Raw genomic sequence first — 21,697 nt, forward strand, 5'->3', positions numbered from 1 at the left:
TTATTCCAGTCTCTAAGCTCATCTATAACTTAGTCTGTTGGACCGTTGGGGCACCATACAAGATCTGTTGACTGTCCTTCTCCATTCCTTTCTGTCTTTTGCCTTGGACAGAATCTCCTTCAGTGGCAGGCCCGTCCATTTCTTAATGTTGTCTTCCCATCGCTTTCTCTGTCTGCCTCCATTTCTTGTCCAGGTACTGTTCCTTGGAGGAGGGTCTTTGCGATCTTGTAACATGGCCATAGAGTTTTAGTTTGCGTTTTATTTTTCGGACAGTAGTTAGCAGGTCATCGTGGGGTCCAGTCGCTGAACTAACCGTGTCCCTAATCTCTTCGTCTGTGATGCGGTCTTCGTATGCGACATCTAGGAAGTGAATCGCGAGTCTCTAAGCTGATTCCGGTTGATGTCTTTAAAGTACAACCACGTCACTTCAGATATTCCCGATAGCTGTTTTAACTTCTGCGCGCCAGCCTCTACTGCCATGACCTTTGTGTACACAGACACAAGAGACAAAAGACGTCGAGGGGCAGACGTGAGAAATTATTATATGTTGTCATTGTTTAGTAATATATCAAAATTACATTTTTGGAAAATTTACTTACACGATTGTACTTCCGCGCCATTCTGCGCAAAGGGCGACAATCTCTCTATCCAGAGAGATCGATCATAGTCGACTTCCACAGACTCTTCCCAGGTGATGCCCACGAATTGTTGGATCGTCTAAGAGAGTTCAACGCCATGTTATTCGTGGACGTCTTGCATGTTATAGCTGACTAAATGCGTTTCGTCTTGTCTAAGGATACGTCCCTCGATTCTCAGACGAGGTTTGGTAGCCATTTTACTCTAGGACAGGTGCCCCTGCGCGAAAGGTTGTTTCTATCCCATGGTCCACTTTTAGTCTCTTATCCACCTTTATGGACAGCTTTCACGTCTCGCGAGAGTAGGTGGCCGTTGGGTCGATGATAAAATTGAGGAGGTGGATCTTGGTCTCCAGGGTGATTTAATTTGTTTACCCAGATATCATGCAATATTTGGAGGACGGCTCCAGCTTCAGGGCCGGCGTTAGGTAATTTGAGGCCCCAGGCAAAGTGAATCAACCTGTGGGTCACGACCCCCTTGGGGGTCGATTGACGATTTGCCAGGGGTCGCCTAAGACCATCGAAAATATGGATTGTTATTGTCTACTCTTCTATTGCTGTATGTGTGTGTTTGGGGGGGGGGGGTCGCGGCAGAGTGGGGAATAGTAAAAAGGGGTCGCCGAGCTTAAAAGGTTGAGACCCGCTGACTTCTAAATCAACCAATAAAATAAATTCATATAGTGCTATTTGCCGAAGCGTGTCGTTCGACGTCTTGAATCATAAGAGACTAAGTTAGATGAGACATTCAGTTCTGCTATGTTTGAATTTGACCCAAGATTTGCTTTTTCCCCCCCAAATATTTGTTTTGAGTCCTTACGAGGTCCCCCATAATCGTAGGCCCTAGGCGGCTGCTTAGTTTGCTTATGCCTTAGGCCGGCCCTGCCTGCATTCCTTATCCAAAGCTCAAAATATGGTCTACAATCAAACAGGGATCAAGGCTTGATAGTTGCCAGTTTGTTATTAAATTATTGTTATTTCTAGCATGCAGGAAAATGTTTGGAGTTTTGTTCGATGTTGCCAGAGTTTGGCCTTACTTCTTCCTGTCCAGTATCGAAGCTATGTAGTCAGTTTGCGGTATCGGTATCGTTCGTCAGTGAGATGTCTACATTGAGAAATAGGTTTCTCTTCTGTCGCTTCTTGACAAGATGGCGGCAAGAAATGTTCCATCGTCTGCTCGCATGAACAAACAAATTCACAAAGAGGGAAACGAAACAAAAAAAAAAGGAGGAAAATGGGCAGGAGGAAATGTGATGTAAAAGAAAACCCATTTATGAAAATAAAGTTGAGCGAACGCTATAAAAGTGGGGACACGTAGTCGACTCCATGCCTATACATTTCTCTCTGCCGAGGATACCATATCGATACTAAACTAAATAGAAAACATACCTGAATCAAAAGTCCATTTTTTTAACTATTTGAAACAAACAAATTTTGCTACAAGAGTATACAAAAAAAAAAACAAGCAATAACTAAGGTGAGTTTGATAGTTTTTAAATGACCTACAAAATAATAGAATTTATAGGAACTATGGTTTTGTACAAGAAGACTTCACTTACCTTAACTCTTTGTCTCCTAACAGACGATACCAACGTTGATTCCACCAGAATGTGGTAAATAATTACGGAGAGAAAAAGTTAACACCCTCTACTGCCCACTTATCTTATACATTACTGACGTTCCTTTAAAAAAAGATAAATACGTCCTATGCGTATCCGTGCTTTAACATCTGTTAAGTCATTGTTTTTTTTTTCTGGCTGATTCAGGCAGCCTGTTCCATGCTCTACTGGAGGGAAGAAAGAGCACTTGTACGAATTTGTCCTAGCATATGGAATAAGAAATGTGCTTTTATCTTTGTGTTAATCCCTGTTAAGTCATTGGTTTCCCTGGCTGATTCAGGCAACCTGTTCCTTGTTCTAATAGCACAAGGGAAAAAAGGAGCACTTGTAAGGACTTTGTCCTAATATCTGGAATAAAAAATTTTGCCTTTATCTTTCTGAATCATTGGACTATAATTAGAATTGCTTCTAATGTATTTTACGCCTCTGGGATTCATTAGATCGTAGTTTTTAGTGCTGTCGTCAATTAAATCTCAGTGATGAAACATAGGACTACTTATCGTTTAAAAATAGACATTAAGAAAGCTATGAACAACAACAAAATATTGAAGCTATTTTCTTTAACTCTTTCTCTCCTAATCGACGATACCATCGTTGATTTTGACCTCATTAATTAAATTAATGTTTAATTTTTTAAACTTGACTTTGAATTATATAAAAAGAGCTTGCATTTACCTTTAACATTTACCTTTTAACTCTATACCAAATACAACATTTTCTGATAACAAACAACAAAGCTATTGAAGCCCAATTAAAACAGGGGTAGTGAAATAGTAATGAGCAAAATGAAGAATTCCTTCTAAATCGTGGAAAAATAATTACGGAGAGAAAGAGTTAAGGCATAATAATGGCAATGTCTTCGATTCCGAAGATTGATGACGCATGACTACGCAAACCCACTTGTGACCTACATATTTTCCCCACATCTCATGCAGACAAAGCAAAGTATTGTAGGATATTTCACGTACTTTCTTCTTGTCAGATGTTTGTTACTGAGGCTTTCCAAAGAGAAACTCGGACTTTACAGCCATCTTGTCGTCTGGACATGAAATACAGACGTTACTTCAAAAAAAGAAGATCATTACATCCTACGCGTGCTCCTAGGTCAATGTAGGATGGCTGCCTGGTCGTGCGGTTTGCGCGCTGGACTGTCGTTCAGATTTATCGATGGTCCAGGGTTCAAACCCTGCCCGCTCCCATCCCCCGTCGTCCTGCGGGAGGTTTGGACTAGGAAGTAAATTATCTTCAACTCTGAAGGAACATCCGAAACATGTAAAACATTTTACAAACATTTTAGTCATGCATTTTAATCAATTACTTTAATTTGCCAAGTCGCTTGTTTTCCTGGCTGACTCAGGCCACCCATTTCATGCTCTAATTACCTTAACGTCTGCATTTTATAAGATAAGATGAGAACCAGCGCTTTATGAATTAGGCTTCTATGTACTTCTCGGTGACGACAGATGATCTTGTAGCACTCTGACCGAAAGTGGGATAAAGGAGTTTTAAAATCTTTCTGTTTTAGTCCTAACGGAAAGGAGACTACCAATTCGTTCAGTTCTATGTAACAGTGGTTTATTGGATGCAGATTGTCTTTAATGATCGTATGTGTTTTGGAATGGAATCTTTCATGAAAAAGCTCTTCAAGAGATGCTAGCTGTGTTCGAGTGATATACGATGCTTTTTAAATTAGTCTATTTCGTCTATGTAGTATTACCATACCATCAGGTAATGGCAAAGTTAATTAGACTGCTGATGGTTGCTGTATAGAAAAGTTCAATATATTTTTTTCTCGATTTTACATTTTGTTAGCTTTCTAAGATAGAAGAATTGTTGGTTAATTTTGGTATAAAGATTTTGGCAGTGTTCACCCTCCAATGCAGTGTAAGCTTATATTTGTTTACTGATGTGTTAGATTTTTAAATAATAATAATCTATAGGTAATCTACGTTAAAGTATTCTACTATATAAAGTTATTTTTGTTTTATTATTTCGTTGTTCAATATTAACTTACGTTATAACTCGATTAGATACATGAATTAATGTTATAAACTGACATTAAATATTGCTTCATTGTTAGTATGAGGTTAACCCTTTCGATTAAAACACAGAGGGCAATAGACAATCTAATGATTGTCAAGTTTGAACAAATTTCTGAACGACGTTAACCTTAATTGTTGTGTTTAGTGTATGTGCATGTTAGTTGTGTGGGTGGTAATGTGGTGTATGTGTGTGTGTGGTGCCACTCAAATAACTCCAGTCTTCAGTACAACGGTTATTGTGACGAACGATAATAAGAAAGAAAACAAAACTAAATTATTATTATACCCAGGGCCGGCTCTAACTATTGCAAAGCCCTATTCGAACCGGATTGCGCCGGGCCCAGTCTGGTTAGGGATAAGGATAATAAGTGAAAGTCTTTGCATTACATTTTTATGTAATGAAAGATGACAATGCCTTTGTAATCGCTCGTAGGATTGGCGTTTTCCATATTGATTGTCACTCCAAAATGACAAGTTTGTCTTTTTTGTTTAGGAGATTTTTATGAGTTTTCATGAGATTTTCAATAATGTCAGGAGATTTTCAGGATTTTTTCGATTTTGCAATTTCATGAGATTTCCAGGAGCTCCTGGAACATCGGGAGGCCGTGGGAACACTGTTATAAAGTTACAATTGTTTCATTTAATTTTTACACCTAGAATTAGCGCGGGGGCCCGCTGCGGCCTCATAGGTTGCATTGTCTTAAAGCCGGACACCTCTCTTCTTAGCTGTGTCTCTCTTTCTTTCTCTCTCTCTCCCTCTACGCGACCGCACGTGCGTGCACATACATTAAAAACAAAAATTCTTTATGTTTTAATTCAATGTATAAAAAGTGGTATTGACATTTTGTTTTAATTAAAATGTTTCTTTCATTGAGGTGAACGATGAGAAAAACAGCGTCTTTCTTCCTTCGGGTGTCCTCCATTTTGATTTTGATTCACGCCGCACGCTCCCAGCACGTGATGTCCCAGTTCGTACCGCCACTGACGGAATCCCATACTGCCCAGCTGTATGACATGAAGGTCAAGGTGAGATTAACGAGCTCTTCTGTGTTTGAAAAAAAAAAAAAAACCAAAAAACTACATCACTTCCTGGGCCATAGATCTTACAAAGTATTTTTTCTTTCTATTTTTACAAAGCTTATGACGACACATTATGTCGTCTGCTAGATTGTTGATACACGTTGCTATGACGACACACTATGTCGTCTGCTAGATTGTTGATACACGTTGTTTCTCCCACTTCCGTTCTCGGACCAAGTTGAAACATAGCACAATGGACCTCCTTCACCAATCGGAAACAAACAAACAACATTTAGCCACGTGATTCTCTATCTCTTCTATACAAATTATGTAATCCATTTAAAGGCTGTCAAGTGATATATATTTTTTCATTGTTTTATCAATGTTATGACGTGGCTAAATGTGTTTCTTTACGATTGGTGAATGGGGTCCATTATTGATTTTCCATGACGACTTACGAATTTAAAAAAAAAGATTGATTAATTAATTAGTGGTAATTGATTACATGTTTCATATTCAAAAGGGAAATAAATTATACAGTATTGAAAGATATAGCATTAAATGATGAGTTCTTCCCCTTAGATAAGCCTTTATGAAATTAAAAAAAAATATTTTGCTTGTTCTTATTTCTCTCTCTCTCTCTCTCTCTCTCTTTCTCTCTCTCTCTGTCTCTCTCCTTGGTGCCTAAAATGTTCTCATTTACCCCTCCCAAACTAGATATTGCTAGGACGCTAATGTCTAGCTAAACAATAAACTTCGACTGATATTAAACGTATATTTAAAAAAAAAAGCAATGTAACCCCTCGTATAAAAATTTGATTTTAAAAATGTCCTTCCTTCAGTTTATAAATAGGAACAAAAATATGATAATGTTTGTTTTGATTAAACATTTGCCACTAACAAGAGGTATTTTGATGTTTGTTTTTATCTGTGGATAAATCAAAGCACTTGTCATATTTCTGCAGAGCTATTGCAGTAAAGCCCCGAAATTAAGTCATTCTCCATTGTTCACAAAGTTTGACACTCAGAGATTTATCTTGAACTCACTGATATTAGAGCATAGCAGTGTTTTCAATGTACTGATTTGTTTTATTTTCTTTGGCTATTTCAGGAAAATGGGTTATTCTCCCAAATGAAGGTAAACGCTGGACAAGAGAGCTTGTCGTCTCGCAATAGCTGGACTGACTTCTTGGACAACGGACAAGTTAGAACCACATTAAATGATCTAAACAGAAAGACTTTAAAACAAAATAGAAAGAGTATTACTACAGCAAGTCAAGAAAGAGAAAATATGGCAAGAAATAGTGATGTCAGGAGAAGTATGTCAAGAGATACTGATGCCAGGAGAAGTATGTCAAGAGATACTGATGCCAGGAGAAGTATGTCAAGAGATACTGATGCCAGGAGAAGTATGTCAAGAGATGCTGATGCCAGGAGAAGTATGTTAAGAAATAGTGATGCCAGGAGAAGTATGTTAAGAGATAGTGATGTCAGGAGAAGCATGTTAAGAGATACTGATGTCAGGAGAAGTATGTCAAGAGATAGTGATGCCAGGAGAATATTGTCAAGAGATACTGATGCTAGGAGAAGTATGTCAAGAGATAGTGATGTCAGAAGAAGTATGTCAAGGGATAGTGATACTAGGAGAAGTATGTCAAGAGATACTGATGCCAGGAGAAGTATGTCAAGAGATAGTGATGTCAGAAGAAGTATGTCAAGGGATAGTGATACTAGGAGAAGTATGTCAAGAGATAGTGATGCCAGGAGAAGTATGTCAAGAGATAGTGATGCCAGGAGAAGTATGTCAAGAGATAGTGATGCCAGGAGAAGTATGTCAAGAGATAGTGATGCTAGGAGAAGTATTTCAAGAGATACTGATGCTAGGAGAAGTATGTCAAGAGATAGTGATGTCAGAAGAAGTATGTCAAGGGATAGTGATACTAGGAGAAGTATGTCAAGAGATACTGATGCTAGGAGAAGTATGTCAAGAGATAGTGATGTCAGAAGAACTGTGTCAAGGGATAGTGATACTAGGAGAAGTATGTCAAGAGATAGTGATGCTAGGAGAAGTATGTCAAGAGATACTGATGCCAGGAGAAGTATGTCAAGAGATACTGATGCTAGGAGAAGTATGTCAAGAGATAGTGATGTCAGAAGAACTATGTCAAGGGATAGTGATACTAGGAGAAGTATGTCAAGAGATAGTGATGTCAGAAGAAGTATGTCAAGAGATACTGATGCTAGGAGAAGTATGTCAAGAGATATTGATGCTAGGAGAAGTATGTCAAGAGATACTGATGCTAGGAGAAGTATGTCAAGAGATACTGATGCTAGAAGAAGTATGTCAAGAGATACTGATGCTAGGAGAAGCATGTCAAGAGATAGTGATGTCAGAAGAAGTATGTCAAGAGATACTGATGCCAGGAGAAGTATGTCAAGAGATACTGATGCTAGGAGAAGTATGTCAAGAGATAGTGATGTCAGAAGAACTGTGTCAAGGGATAGTGATACTAGGAGAAGTATGTCAAGAGATAGTGATGCTAGGAGAAGTATGTCAAGAGATACTGATGCCAGGAGAAGTATGTCAAGAGATACTGATGCTAGGAGAAGTATGTCAAGAGATAGTGATGTCAGAAGAACTATGTCAAGGGATAGTGATACTAGGAGAAGTATGTCAAGAGATAGTGATGTCAGAAGAAGTATGTCAAGAGATACTGATGCTAGGAGAAGTATGTCAAGAGATACTGATGCTAGGAGAAGTGTGTCCAGAGATAGTGATGCCAGGAGAAGTATGTCAAGAGATAGTGATGCCAGGAGAAGTATGTCAAGAGATAGTGATGCCAGGAGAAGTATGTCAAGAGATAGTGATGCCAGGAGAAGTATGTCAAGAGATAGTGATGCTAGGAGAAGTATGTCAAGAGATAGTAATGCTAGGAGAAGTATGTCAAGAGATACTGATGTCAGGAGAAGTATGTCAAGAGATAGTGATGCCATGAGAAGTATGTCAAGAGATAGTGATGTCATGAGAAGTATGTCAAGAGATGCTGATGCCATGAGAAGTATGTCAAGATATAGTGATGCCAGGAGAAGTATGCCAAGAGATGCTGATGCCAGGAGAAGTATGTCAAGGGATAGTGATGCCATGAGAAGTATGTCAAGAGATACTGATTCAAGGAGAAGTTTGTCAAGAGATACTGATGCCAGGAGTATTTTGTCAAGAGATAGTGATACTAGGAGAAGTATGTCAAGAGATAGTGATGTCAGGAGAAGTATGTCAAGAGATAGTGATGTCAGGAGAAGTATGTCAAGAGATAGTGATGCCAGGAGAAGTATGTCAAGAGATACTAATGCCAGGAGAAGTATGTCAAGATATAGTGATACCAGGAGAAGTATGTCAAGAGATACTGATGTCAGAAGTATGTCAAGAGATAGTGATGCTAGGAGAAGTATGTCAAGAGATACTGATGTCAGAAGTATGTCAAGAGATAGTGATGTCAGGAGAAGTATGTCAAGGGATAGTGATGCCAGGAGAAGTATGTCAAGAGATTGTGATGCCAGGAGAAGCATGTCAAGAGATACTGATACTAGGAGAAGTATGTCAAGAGATAGTGATGCCAGGAGAAGCATGTCAAGAGATACTGATACTAGGAAAAGTATGTCAAGAGATAGTGATGCCAGGAGAAGTATGTCAAGAGATAGTGATGCCAGGAGAAGCACGTCAAGAGATACTGATACTAGGAGAAGTATGTCAAGAGACAGTGATGCCAGGAGAAGCATGTCAAGAGATACTGATGCCAGGAGAAGCATGTCAAGAGATACTGATACTAGGAGAAGTATGTCAAGAGATAGTGATGCCAGGAGAAGCATGTCAAGAGAAAGTGATGCCATTAGAAGCATGTCAAGAGAAAGTAATGTTATAAAAGCAATAAGAAAAGAAAATAATGTGTGTAAAGTTCGATCTAAAGATATTAATTTAATACAATCTCTTGACAGCGAAATCAAAGCATTAGACTTTCATTCTGAAATAGATTTCACGTCGGAGGTCTCGGATCAAGAAGTAAACAAAACCCTGAGCTCTCTTTGGCTTACGAAGCACTCACTTTCTCCAAAGCAGATAACGCTTCCTGTTTCAGATGCAGCTCATTCATATAGTTCAGTATTGCCTTATTTCAAGCCTTCCGGTAAAGATTGCACTAAGTTTTTGTCTCCAGATTTCAGTACATTTCCCCTACTCAATGCGTGCCAGTCAGATAACGAACCACTTGGTTGTTCAACATATGCGACAGATGTAAAACACCAGATCGTTAAGGTCATGCCAACTAAAAAGCAGTTCAGTCAAAGTGAAAATAATCTCAATCTACCCGACTTCACCATGAACAAAAACGATCGAGTTGACAACAGAATGTTCAGTGACGCGGTTAGTCGACAAAACCAAGAAAGCATTCAATCTGAAGAGACGTTGGCAACATTTTCACAGCTTACCTGGTAAGTTTTAGAATGTCGATAGTGTATGTATAATCTATTTTTACAATCTGCGCGAATGACCGGAAGTGTGTTGTGTTGTCAGAGATAGAGACCAGCGTGTGTGATTTGCAGTAAAGCTGATTAAAAGTTTCTGTGTTTGATCTAGTGGTTTCATTGTTGTATTTCGTTAACTAGAACTGAACCAGGGACACCTAGACGTATCGAGACCTTAGGTAGATTCTATCGAATTATAATTATAAATAGAATAGGAAAGCTGTGACATAAATAGGTCTACATGTGAGTTTTTCGTGATTCTAATTGTATTCTTTTTAAACTCTTTTGCTAAAACCAGGGCTTGATTTACAGCCCCGAGTCCTCCACAAGAAAGGGGCCTCCACTAAATAGATAAAAATATTTCCTAGTTTCGACGGATCAGAAACTTTATTATATTTTTTTCTGACATTTCTTTTCGCATTTTTTATGGCTGGCAAAAAAAAATGTGGTGACTTTAGCATGCTCAGATTATTATTATTATAGCTTTTATATAGCGCTACTTTCATGCTTATAGCATGCTCAGAGCGCTTTTGGTCCAATCTCATTTGTGGACCAGTGGAGGGGGGGTATCTAGGAGTTGGTTTTCCGTGCTGACTTTAGGCGCTCAGTAAACAGCAACTCTGCCCGAGTCGGGTGTCGAACCTCGAGCCCCCTCATATATATATATATATATATATATATATTATATATTTATAGCTTTTATATAGCGCTACTTTCATGCTTATAGCAGAGCGCTTTTGGTCCAATCTCATTTGTGGACCAGTGGGGGGGGGGTGGGGGAGGGGGTATCTACGAATTGGTTTTCCGTGCTGACTTTAGGCGCTCAGTAAACACAACTCTGCCCGAGTCGGGTGTCGAACCTCGAGCCCCCTTCTACTGCCCCGGATCTACGACAGTGCGTCTACCAAGGGCCTTACCCTCTACAAACTCAAACATATACACTTTTTAAAACTAAAATATGCATATTACATTTTTTTAAAAAGAAAAGTAAGATCACATGTACAATAACTCTTGTATCTTTCTTCTAAAATATAACATACTTTTAGAAATATGTATTTTCAAGTTGGATTTTATAAAAGCTTTCGAAATATTGTAGGGGCCTCCACAAAATCCTGCGCCTGGGCCTCCACAAAATCCTGCCCCTGGGCCTCCACAAAATCCTGCGCCTGGGCCTCCACAAAATCCTGCCCCTGGGCCTCCACAAAATCCTGCCCCTGGGCCTTCACATACTTAAATCCGGCCCTATGAGTAACCTCTAATTTGGCCGCAAATTCCCATCCAGGGGAGATAACTATGACTTTTATAAGAAATTAATAAAAATTTGATTGTCTCTCTTTGCATTATTACACAAATAAAACAAAAATTCTAGCTTCTAGTGCTTGTAAAAATGATCAATTTTACTATTGAGAATAATTCCTGCTTGAATATTTGATTTATCTCCTCTTTTACCAGGCTGGATGATGTATGGACGTCACTCAGGGTTGGAGTTGTCGGCCTTATCGGGCTCTCGGGTCTCTTCATGAACAAGCCACCCTTCTCAGCCAAGAGCTCAACTTTTTAAGTACCACCAGAGGGCGCATCGGGCCAACAGTAGCAGAAGATAATTCATTAGAAGAAGATCTACATCGTCCTTTGATGTCACTGATCTACACATATTATACAATAATAATCTTTTCATATAATTTATTTTAATTCATAATGACTTCAAAGTCTAGACTCCAGATGTAAACATATATTTACAATAATTGAAATATTTAACTTCATTAACCGTTGTCTTTTTTTTTAAACTCTTTCTCTCCGTAATTATTTACCACATTCTGATGGAATCAACGTTGGTATCGTCAGTTAGGAGAGAAAGAGTTAACAGCGTTGTTAAAATTTGAAGTTAATTTGTCGTACTCCCTCTGTCAATTCTATTTGAATAAAATGTTACTGAACTAATGAAAATATCAAATTTCTTATTCCACAAGCATTAAAAACATTGATGGAATCATGATTTGCTTCGTTTCTTTTCTCATTATTGTTTTTAAAATTTGTGTCTAGTTATATCTAATGGCAATGTCTTCTATTCCGAAGGTTAAGGATGAGTACGCCTACAGTGTTTGAGATGACTACACAAGCCCAGTTACGACCTGTATATCTCTACCTTTTGTAACCATAGTCTTCAAATACAAAAACAAAATTTAATAAAATACTATGAAAGACACAAAGATAAAGGCACATTCCTCATCCCATATGCTAGGACAAATTTGTACAAATACTCCTTCTTTCCTAGTGCTATTAGAGCATGGAATGGGTTGCCTGAGCCAGCCAGGAAAACCAGTGACTTGGCAGAATTTACGTCATTGGTTAATATGCATGACTGAATGCATGACGCGTAGGACGTAATCATCTTCTTTTTTGAAGTAACTTCTGTATTATATAAGATAAGATAAGATATATGTTAGGGCATTCTGAAATTGCAAAATGAACTAATTTGAATAATTAGCAGTTTGAGCATTCAAAGGACATTTACGGAGACTATAAAGAAGTGTTTCTCAAACTTTCACCAGTGGCACCCATAATTACGCAATTTGTCTGTTTTTTTCTGCATATATATATATATATATATATATATATATATATATATATATATATATATATATATATATATATACAGCAAACTGTCGGATATATGTCGGATAAACATATACATATATACGAAAAAGACTAGAAAGTAGCAGTGAGCAGAACCTGGACCAATACGTTACTTTTATAGACCTTAAAATGCTTTGGAGTTTCATTCCCAACTCGGAACTCGAGGTAGCCCGATGGGCATCAGTTTCGCTTTTCGTTGTTTGCTCATCTCTTTCCACTAGCAGACTTTCCACCGAGGCTCCATGTTGAGGCCACGGGAACCTAAACCAACACTCGAGGTTTTAATTTGAGCAGGCGGTGTTGCCAAGTCGGATGTCCGTGGTCTGAGGACTCTAATAAACTCCAACAGCAGAGGTTTTGTTACTAGCATTAACTCATTGCTACTTGCAAAAATTACATTACGACCCATTATTAGGTATTTCTCCCCAGTTTGCAGATCACTCATGTCAAGCGTTTTGTGCGCTTCACATGTTACTTCTGCTATGTATTGGTCTATTGATGATTGCAAAAAGCTGTGAGCTGTAGTAAAACCCCAGATCTTTAGTATGCCAAGAGTTTATTATTATTTATCAGCATTTACATTGAAGAGGACTTAAATGTTTACTAAATAAATTAGAAATAAATATTTCTGTTTAATTTCTAAGATAAACCATTCTGCAAGCTATAAATAGGACAGGAAATGGTATACAGACCAGCAAGTCTGAGACTCGAATGGCCTTGGCCTTCTAAATGGGGCAGTAGGACATCTGAATTCACAGATCGAAACATTCTTGCATTACACATAAGCCATGTCACATATCCCCTTTTTTTTTGCAGGCTATATTTGAAACTTCCCGAGGCCCAGTTATCGCGCCAGAAATTCTAGACCAAACAGCAAATGTTCTCCAAACAGCTCTGTCATAAATCCCAATTATATGGGTTTGAGGTTTCATATTTTCTGCAGAAAGACAGCGACACATGATTATTTTTAGGTTTGAAATATTACTCTCTACTACTGTGTTTCTAAATCTTGACGTGAGCGCCCCCTGGCGGTATCGATTGGGGGTAGAATGTAGAAGAAATATAAGTAAAGAAGTCAAAAACTCTATTCACATACGACTTGTACATTTACATTAGGGATGAAGATTAGTGTCGTAGGCCAAACCTCCCGAAGCATGGCATAGGATGGCGGGGGTTCAAATCTGGAGCGCACCACAAGAGAACAGGTAGCCCCATCATATAATAATATTATAATATTATAGCTTTTATATAGGGCTACTTTCATGCTTATAGCATGCTCAGAGCGCTTTTGGTCCAATCTCATTTGTGGACCGGTGTGGGGGAGGGGGTATCTAGGAGTTGGTTTTCAGTGCTGCCTTTAGGCGCTCAGTAAACACAACTCTGCCCGAGTCGGGTGTCGAATCTCGAGCCCCCATCTAGGTAGCCAAGCCAAGCCAAGTTCAAGCGCACTTGGCCTCTCGACCACGCTTCCCATAGCTGAAATTAAAGAGATAAAAGGCAATGGTTTTATCATTTATGTCCGGTTTATTTTGTACAGCTATTATTTAGTCACAGCAGTGACTTTTCTTTTGCCCTGGGTCACAGACAACCTTTGGCTCAAACATTAGAAAAATAAAAATAACAAGCGAATGTTGGTTGTGGATGAGCAAGAACTATGAAATAATTCGGGCGTGGAACATACAATATTAATTAAACAGTATAACAAGGTGTCCTTCTGTCGCGAAGCGGCTATGGATCCTCTCATAGAAATGAGATGAATGCCTGGGCAATAGCTGTGGTCGAAAGAGTATCATCCACAAAGCAGTTACCCACTTTCCACGCAGCTGATGTTTCCAAAGGAACGGCAAGTGCCGATACAGTTTGGGGGTCAGCGGCGTCGCAGGTTCTGCCAGGGTGTTACACTATGTGCTGTAGGATGCCTAACGGTCGCCAGCTCCTGATTTTTCCTCAGGGTGGTCTCCCGAAGCCTTTCCCATGTTTGGATATTTCTGCAAGGCAACAAAATTTTGAATTTAGAGTTTTCCATCTCCTAGGCAGCCGGCCAAAGCTAACGAGACACTCCTGCCCGAAGATTACTGCTTTAAGTGCAAGTTCCTCACCTTTGATCCTTCTCCTGTCACTGACAGCAGCCCAGTGCTTGCACGCTTTGTTATTTCTACTTCCCCCTGTTAGAGCCCACGCTTACTACTTCTAGCCCCCTGTTAGAACCCCTCGATTTGTTTGTGCGTTTCGTATTCGTTATTGACAATTAATGTTATTTCTAGCCCCTTGAAAGGCCCCTTGCATTGTTACTTCCCTGTTAAACCACTCACTTTGTTACTTCTAACCCCCTGTTAGAACCCCTCTATTTGTTACCTTCTAGCTTTCTGCTAGAACTCCTCGCATTATTTACGTTTATCACCCTATTAGCTCCCCTAGTTTTGCTACTTCAATCCCCTTTCCTGTTAAAACATCTTTGTTTCTTCAGCCCTTGACAGAGCCTCCCTCTTCTCTCTGATGTGTATCCTTCCTATATCATTATATACATTGGAATACACTCGCTGTTTAGAGTAATTAACGTTGGAAATGCTAGTAATAGAACTCTTCATGTCAGCGGAAATACAAAAGTCAAACGTCCGCAAGTTACATCAAAGTGTATTGATTCACGTCTGCTCGTGACGTCATGTACTGGTTATCGAGACGCAGACGTTACTATGACATATTTGTGATATTTTCGCGATACACATATCAGACATAAAGGCAGACATAATCGTGTAAGGGACATACACAGTAGAGTTACTTGTCCTTCTTTTTACAAAGCTTTTATCAACTCACTCTGTCTGTCTGTCTGTCTGTCCGGTAAAAAGTGTGTACACGTCATTTCTCCCACACCCATTCGCGGATCAAGTTGAAACTTTAAAAAAAGTATTTATTGGCATTATTGACATGGAAAACAAGACATGAATCAATAACAAGAATAACAATTGAAGTCAATTATTTACTAGTAATTAATTATTTTGTTCGATAGGAACAGGGGAAATTAACCCTTCAGTATGCGCAGGGTTTGGTCCCTTTAGATAACTGTACATGTTATTTCTCCCACACCAATTTTCGGATGAAGTTGAAACTCTAAACAATAATTTATCGTATAAAGCAAAACATAATCCATTTTATTCAATTAACTATTTAGTCAATTAATTATTGGTATTTAACTATTTTGTTTGATATAGAAAAAGGAAAATAACTTCTACATCATTGAGAGATATAGCTGCGGAGTTCTTCCCCTTAAATAAACTTTTTTTTTTTTTTTTTTTTTTTTTTTTTTTTTTTTTTTTTTCCACCATTTTGCTTGTGTATATTTTTAAATTGAAACGCGAAGAAGGCAATTGGGAAACTTTACTGAAGTCATTCCACACAGACCATAGAGGATTACCTTATCCAAGTGTGGTTTTTATATTTTCTTTTTTTAGACTTCGTTCTATTCGAATTTTTTTTTTTTTTACATGTTTATTGAATCTTTTCACGAGAAACTAAATGTCAAGGACGCCAAACTGAGCCTCACTGTTGACAACTAATTTTTAAAAAAGTATTGAGCTTTTTATTCATACAGTTTTTACCAATAATATTACATTTATATTCTGACATTATTTATTTCTGTGTCTTTTTTGTGTGTATAGCACCATGGGCAAGTCTAACGGTAACAGAAAAAGTTTATCTTTAAAAATAAAATTGAAAAAAAACCAGTAATTGTGAGTACAAAAGTTTACCAAATTTTTTAAAAGCAAGATTTAAATTAAATTTAATTTAATTTAAAAGTAAGCGATTTGTTATCTATAGAGTCGTGCCAAAGGCCTTGGTGATCCTTGATATGGGAAGGATTTCTTCCAGAAGACAGAAATGAAAAAGTCCCGAAGGGCCCCACCATCAATGACAATAATAGCTGGATTTCTATCAGTGACAATAATAGCTGGATGATCATCTGTTGTAAGGAAGCCTAGTACATACCATGACTCCAATGTTACCACAAATCACTAGATTACTTAAAAGAAATCTCTGGTTCTTGGTAAATGAATATGACTGTAACATTTTAAATGTCGCAAATCGTATTATTTAGATTTGGTTTACTTTCATGTGAACTTCTGAACTGACTTACAGCATCCACACTAACCCCGCCCCTTTCCAAAGATTTAGATTTGTGTGTAAAAAGTTTTCATTGACAAAGTGTGAGAAATGCTAGACTAGCTCTGGCAGCAGGAGTGACCTTTTTTTTTTGTTTTTAGTTCAAATAATTTTTTGTTCCAATGGCCTGCCAAATTGTAACTTATTTTTTTCTTTGGACTCGTGTTCCAGATATTTTCTCACGATGGTTTTTATTTTTTTAAAGATTCTCTCTATCTCTCGGTCTGTCTCTTGACTCTCTTTCCTCTCCCTTTCTCTCTTTGTTCTAATAAGCTCGTCTCTTGTCATTTTCTCCTGTCATATTGAGCTCTTTCTCGATTTCTCTTACGATCTCTCTAGTCCAGTTCTGTGGTCTTTCTTTCTGTTCTGTGTTCTTTCTTCCTGTTCTATGTCTTTCTTTCTGTTCTGTGTTCTTTCTTTCTGTTCTATGGTCTTTCTTTCTGTTCTGTGTTCTTTCTTTCTGTTCTATGGTCTTTCTTTCTGTTCTGTGTTCTTTCTTTCTGTTCTATGGTCTTTCTTTCTGTTCTGTGTTCTTTCTTTCTGTTCTATGTTCTTTCTTTCAGTTCTGTGTTCTTTCTTTCTGTTCTGTGTTCTTTCTTCCTGTTCTATGGTCTTTCTTTCAGTTCTGTGTTCTTTCTTTCTGTTCTGTGTTCTTTCTTCCTGTTCTATGGTCTTTCTTTCAGTTCTGTGTTCTTTCTTCCTGTTCTATGGTCTTTCTTTCAGTTCTGTGTTCTTTCTTTCTGTTCTGTGTTCTTTCTTTCTGTTCTGTGTTCTTTCTTCCTGTTCTATGGTCTTTCTTTCAGTTCTGTGTTCTTTCTTCCTGTTCTATGGTCTTTCTTTCAGTTCTGTGTTCTTTCTTTCTGTTCTGTGTTCTTTCTTCCTGTTCTATGGTCTTTCTTTCAGTTCTGTGTTCTTTCTTTCTGTTCTGTGTTCTTTCTTTCTGTTCTATGGTCTTTCTTTCTGTTCTGTGTTCTTTCTTCCTGTTCTATGGTCTTTCTTTCTGTTCTGTGTTCTTTCTTTCTGTTCTATGGTCTTTCTTTCAGTTCTGTGTTCTTTCTTTCTGTTCTGTGTTCTTTCTTCCTGTTCTATGGTCTTTCTTTCAGTTCTGTGTTCTTTCTTTCTGTTCTATGGTCTTTCTTTCAGTTCTGTGTTCTTTCTTTCTGTTCTGTGTTCTTTCTTCCTGTTCTATGGTCTTTCTTTCTGTTCTGTGTTCTTTCTTTCTGTTCTGTGTTCTTTCTTTCTGTTCTGTGTTCTTTCTTTCAGTTCTGTGTTCTTTCTTCCTGTTCTATGGTCTTTCTTTCAGTTCTGTGTTCTTTCTTTCTGTTCTGTGTTCTTTCTTTCTGTTCTATGGTCTTTCTTTCTGTTCTGTGTTCTTTCTTCCTGTTCTATGGTCTTTCTTTCTGTTCTGTGTTCTTTCTTTCTGTTCTATGGTCTTTCTTTCAGTTCTGTGTTCTTTCTTTCTGTTCTGTGTTCTTTCTTCCTGTTCTATGGTCTTTCTTTCTGTTCTGTGTTCTTTCTTTCAGTTCTGTGTTCTTTCTTTCAGTTCTGTGTTCTTTCTTTCAGTTCTATGGTCTTTCTTTCTGTTCTGTGTTCTTTCTTCCTGTTCTGTGTTCTTTCTTCCTGTTCTATGGTCTTTCTTTCAGTTCTGTGTTCTTTCTTTCAGTTCTGTGTTCTTTCTTTCAGTTTTGTGTTCTTTCTTTCTGTTCTGTGTTCTTTCTTTCAGTTCTGTGTTCTTTCTTTCAGTTCTGTGTTCTTTCTTTCAGTTCTGTGTTCTTTCTTTCAGTTCTGTGTTCTTTCTTTCAGTTCTGTGTTCTTTCTTTCAGTTCTGTGTTCTTTCTTTCAGTTCTGTGTTCTTTCTTTCAGTTCTGTGTTCTTTCTTTCAGTTCTGTGTTCTTTCTTTCTGTTCTGTGTTCTTTCTTTCAGTTCTGTGTTCTTTCTTTCAGTTCTGTGTTCTTTCTTTCAGTTCTGTGTTCTTTCTTTCTGTTCTGTGTTCTTTCTTTCTGTTCTATGGTCTTTCTTTCTGTTCTGTGTTCTTTCTTCCTGTTCTATGGTCTTTCTTTCTGTTCTGTGTTCTTTCTTTCTGTTCTATGGTCTTTCTTTCAGTTCTGTGTTCTTTCTTTCTGTTCTGTGTTCTTTCTTCCTGTTCTATGGTCTTTCTTTCTGTTCTGTGTTCTTTCTTTCAGTTCTGTGTTCTTTCTTTCAGTTCTGTGTTCTTTCTTTCAGTTCTATGGTCTTTCTTTCAGTTCTGTGTTCTTTCTTTCTGTTCTGTGTTCTTTCTTCCTGTTCTATGGTCTTTCTTTCAGTTCTGTATTCTTTCTTTCAGTTCTGTGTTCTTTCTTTCAGTTCTGTGTTCTTTCTTTCTGTTCTGTGTTCTTTCTTTCTGTTCTGTGTTCTTTCTTTCAGTTCTGTGTTCTTTCTTTCAGTTCTGTGTTCTTTCTTTCAGTTCTGTGTTCTTTCTTTCAGTTCTGTGTTCTTTCTTTCAGTTCTGTGTTCTTTCTTTCAGTTCTGTGTTCTTTCTTTCTGTTCTGTGTTCTTTCTTTCAGTTCTGTGTTCTTTCTTTCAGTTCTGTGTTCTTTCTTTCAGTTCTGTGTTCTTTCTTTCTGTTCTGTGTTCTTTCTTCCTGTTCTATGGTCTTTCTTTCAGTTCTGTATTCTTTCTTTCAGTTCTGTGTTCTTTCTTTCAGTTCTGTGTTTTTTCTTTCAGTTCTGTGTTCTTTCTTTCAGTTCTGTGTTCTTTCTTTCAGTTCTGTGTTCTTTCTTTCAGTTCTGTATTCTTTCTTTCAGTTCTGTGTTCTTTCTTTCTGTTCTATGTTCTTTCTTTTTTTATCTCTTATCTTTATCTCTTTTTTTTTTAATTCTTCGACTCTTTCTTTCACACTATTTCTTTTTTGTCTCTCTTTGTTTTTCTCTTTCTCCCTCTCTCTCTATTTCTTTCGTTCTCTTCTTATCTAGGGGGGGGGGCGAGATGGCTGATTGGTTGAGTGGTTAACCTGAGGGGGAGGGGGGTCCAGGGTTCGAATCTCAGTGAAGACTGGGATTTTGAATTTTAGGATTTTTAGGTCGCCCCCGAGTTTACCCAACTCTAACGGGTACCTGACCTTAGTTGGGTAAAGTAAAGGCGGTTGGTAGTTGTGCTGGCCACATGACACCCTGCCCGCTAACCGTTGCCCAAAGAAAGAGAATGACCTTAACATCATCTGCCCTAGAGATTGCAAGGTCTGAAAGGGGAACTTTACTTCTTTTCTTACTTCTTATCTCTCTATCTTTCTCTCTTTTCTCTTTCCCCTCTCTTTTTTTCTTACTTCTCTCTTTCTTTAAGTCTCATTCTTCAACATTAAAAAAAAAAAGTTAAAAGAGATTGTAAAAAGAGAAATGTAACGCTGGAGATGTTATCTCAAATTCTCTTCTTGATGTCATGTGATCAACTGACAACCTCTTAACAAAAGAAAAACTTAAGTTACATGAAACGAATTTTTCTTCTGACCTGTTCTTAATCCTAATCCTAACCTTTATCAAACAAATTACAAACCTTTGCTAACCACACTAAAGAAACGCAAACTAATACTTTAAGATAAGATAAGATAAGATAATTTTATTGATCCAATCAAATGGAAATTCAGTTTGACTACAATTGACAACATCAGAGTAACTACTGTACAATAACAATATAAATGAAAAAATTCGAATAACATTCACACACGAAACACAAACACAGTCACAACCAGCGCTTTATGAATTTGACTTCTATATTCTTCTCGATGACGACAGATGGCCTTGTACACTCAGACCGAAAGTGGGATAAAGGAGTTTTTAAATCTTTCTGTTTTAGTCCTAATGGAAAGGAGACGACCACTTCGTTCAGACCTTATGTAACAGTGGTTTAATGGGTGAAGGTTGTCTTTAAGAATCGTGAGTGTTTTGGAAAGGCATCTTTCATTGAAAAGCTCTTCAAGAGATGGTAGCTGTGTGATGGCAAAGTAAATTAGACTGCTGATGGCCATATCGCAAGGTCCTCAGGGCTCGCAAATACCTTCCTTCAGGGAACGGTGCCAGGGAAAGAAGAAGAGGCGAATAGAGAAAGGGAAAACCACATAAAAAAGAATGGACAGGCCTGAAAGAGATTCTATCAAAGGCGAAAGACAGAGAGGAATGGAGAAATTTGGTCGACAGATCATGTGTGGTGTCCTAACGGTTCAAAAGACTAAGGGATTGGTAAGGTAGTGGTATTACTGTACAATAGTAGTAATTGTGTGTAATTAGCCAACTATAATACCATTACACTTCATATAAGCTTTTATTTTGTTGTTTTTTTAAAGCATTTTTAAAACTGTTTTTCTTGTTATGTTAAAGAGTTACAGCCACATTTGATAGGTGGACTCAGGGCCGGGCTTAGATAATTTGAGGCCCTAGGCAAAGTGAATTAGGTGGCACCAAATGAAATAAACAAAACAAAATATACAGTGAAAAGAAATAAAATAAGCAATTTATTTTAAAAACTAGTGTACTTTAACAGTAACAATTAGGACAAATTTCGCAGTTTCTTATCTTTTAAAATATAACACAAAGAAAAATATAAAAAAATTAAAAAACAAAAAACAAAAAAATAATAATTAAAAAACCAAAAAAAAAAAAAAATAAAAAAAAAAATTAAACACTGTGCGAGGCCCCTACCAATCTGAGGCCCTAGGTAGCTGCCTAATTCGCTCGTGACTAAGGCCGGCTTTGGTAGTCTGACACTCTAGTGTATTCGAGCATTTGAAGATCCCAACCCTTCCAATCCCAAGAGGAATGGCGTGTCGACCTGTTCGACTTTTTAATATTTTTGTTTCTTAAAGAGTGTTACTATCTATTCGCCAAGAGATCTGGGTTATCTCTTGTAACCATTCACGTCTGCTTGTAAAGATTTCTTGGATCTCATCAGGTTGTGAAATGTAGCTATCAAGCGTCCACTCAACAATTTGTCAAAGTTTCGCTACAAAAATATCGCTTATCTCTTGCCCTTTTGGTCATCCGGCTTGTCACTTGAAAGATTGATCCATTTCAAAATACTGAAGGGAAAAAAACAACAACTA

At 37.8% G+C, this 21,697-nt stretch overlaps 1 protein-coding gene across 1 annotated transcript; it reads left to right on the plus strand.

Moving 5' to 3' along the window:
- Positions 1 to 1,955: 1,955 nt before the first annotated feature.
- LOC106069850 (uncharacterized) lies at positions 1,956 to 11,792 on the plus strand. Its single transcript, XM_056031383.1, has 4 exons — positions 1,956 to 2,109; positions 5,169 to 5,319; positions 6,425 to 9,798; positions 11,284 to 11,792. The coding sequence occupies exons 2-4, from the start codon at positions 5,176 to 5,178 to the stop codon at positions 11,390 to 11,392; spliced, it is 3,627 nt and encodes a 1,208-aa protein (XP_055887358.1). The 5' UTR covers positions 1,956 to 2,109; positions 5,169 to 5,175; the 3' UTR covers positions 11,393 to 11,792.
- The last annotated feature ends 9,905 nt before the right edge of the window (positions 11,793 to 21,697 follow it).

This window comes from Biomphalaria glabrata, chromosome 6 (assembly GCF_947242115.1).
Source record: "Biomphalaria glabrata chromosome 6, xgBioGlab47.1, whole genome shotgun sequence".
NCBI lineage: Eukaryota > Metazoa > Mollusca > Gastropoda > Planorbidae > Biomphalaria > Biomphalaria glabrata.

Coding starts and splice junctions, on each gene's coding strand:
- LOC106069850 (XM_056031383.1), top strand. CDS start 5,176: ATGAGAAAAACAGCGTCTTTCTTCCTTCGGGTGTCCTCCATTTTGATT. Junction 5,320..6,424: donor TGTATGACATGAAGGTCAAG/GTGAGATTAACG, acceptor TGGCTATTTCAG/GAAAATGGGTTATTCTCCCA. Junction 9,799..11,283: donor ACATTTTCACAGCTTACCTG/GTAAGTTTTAGA, acceptor CTCTTTTACCAG/GCTGGATGATGTATGGACGT.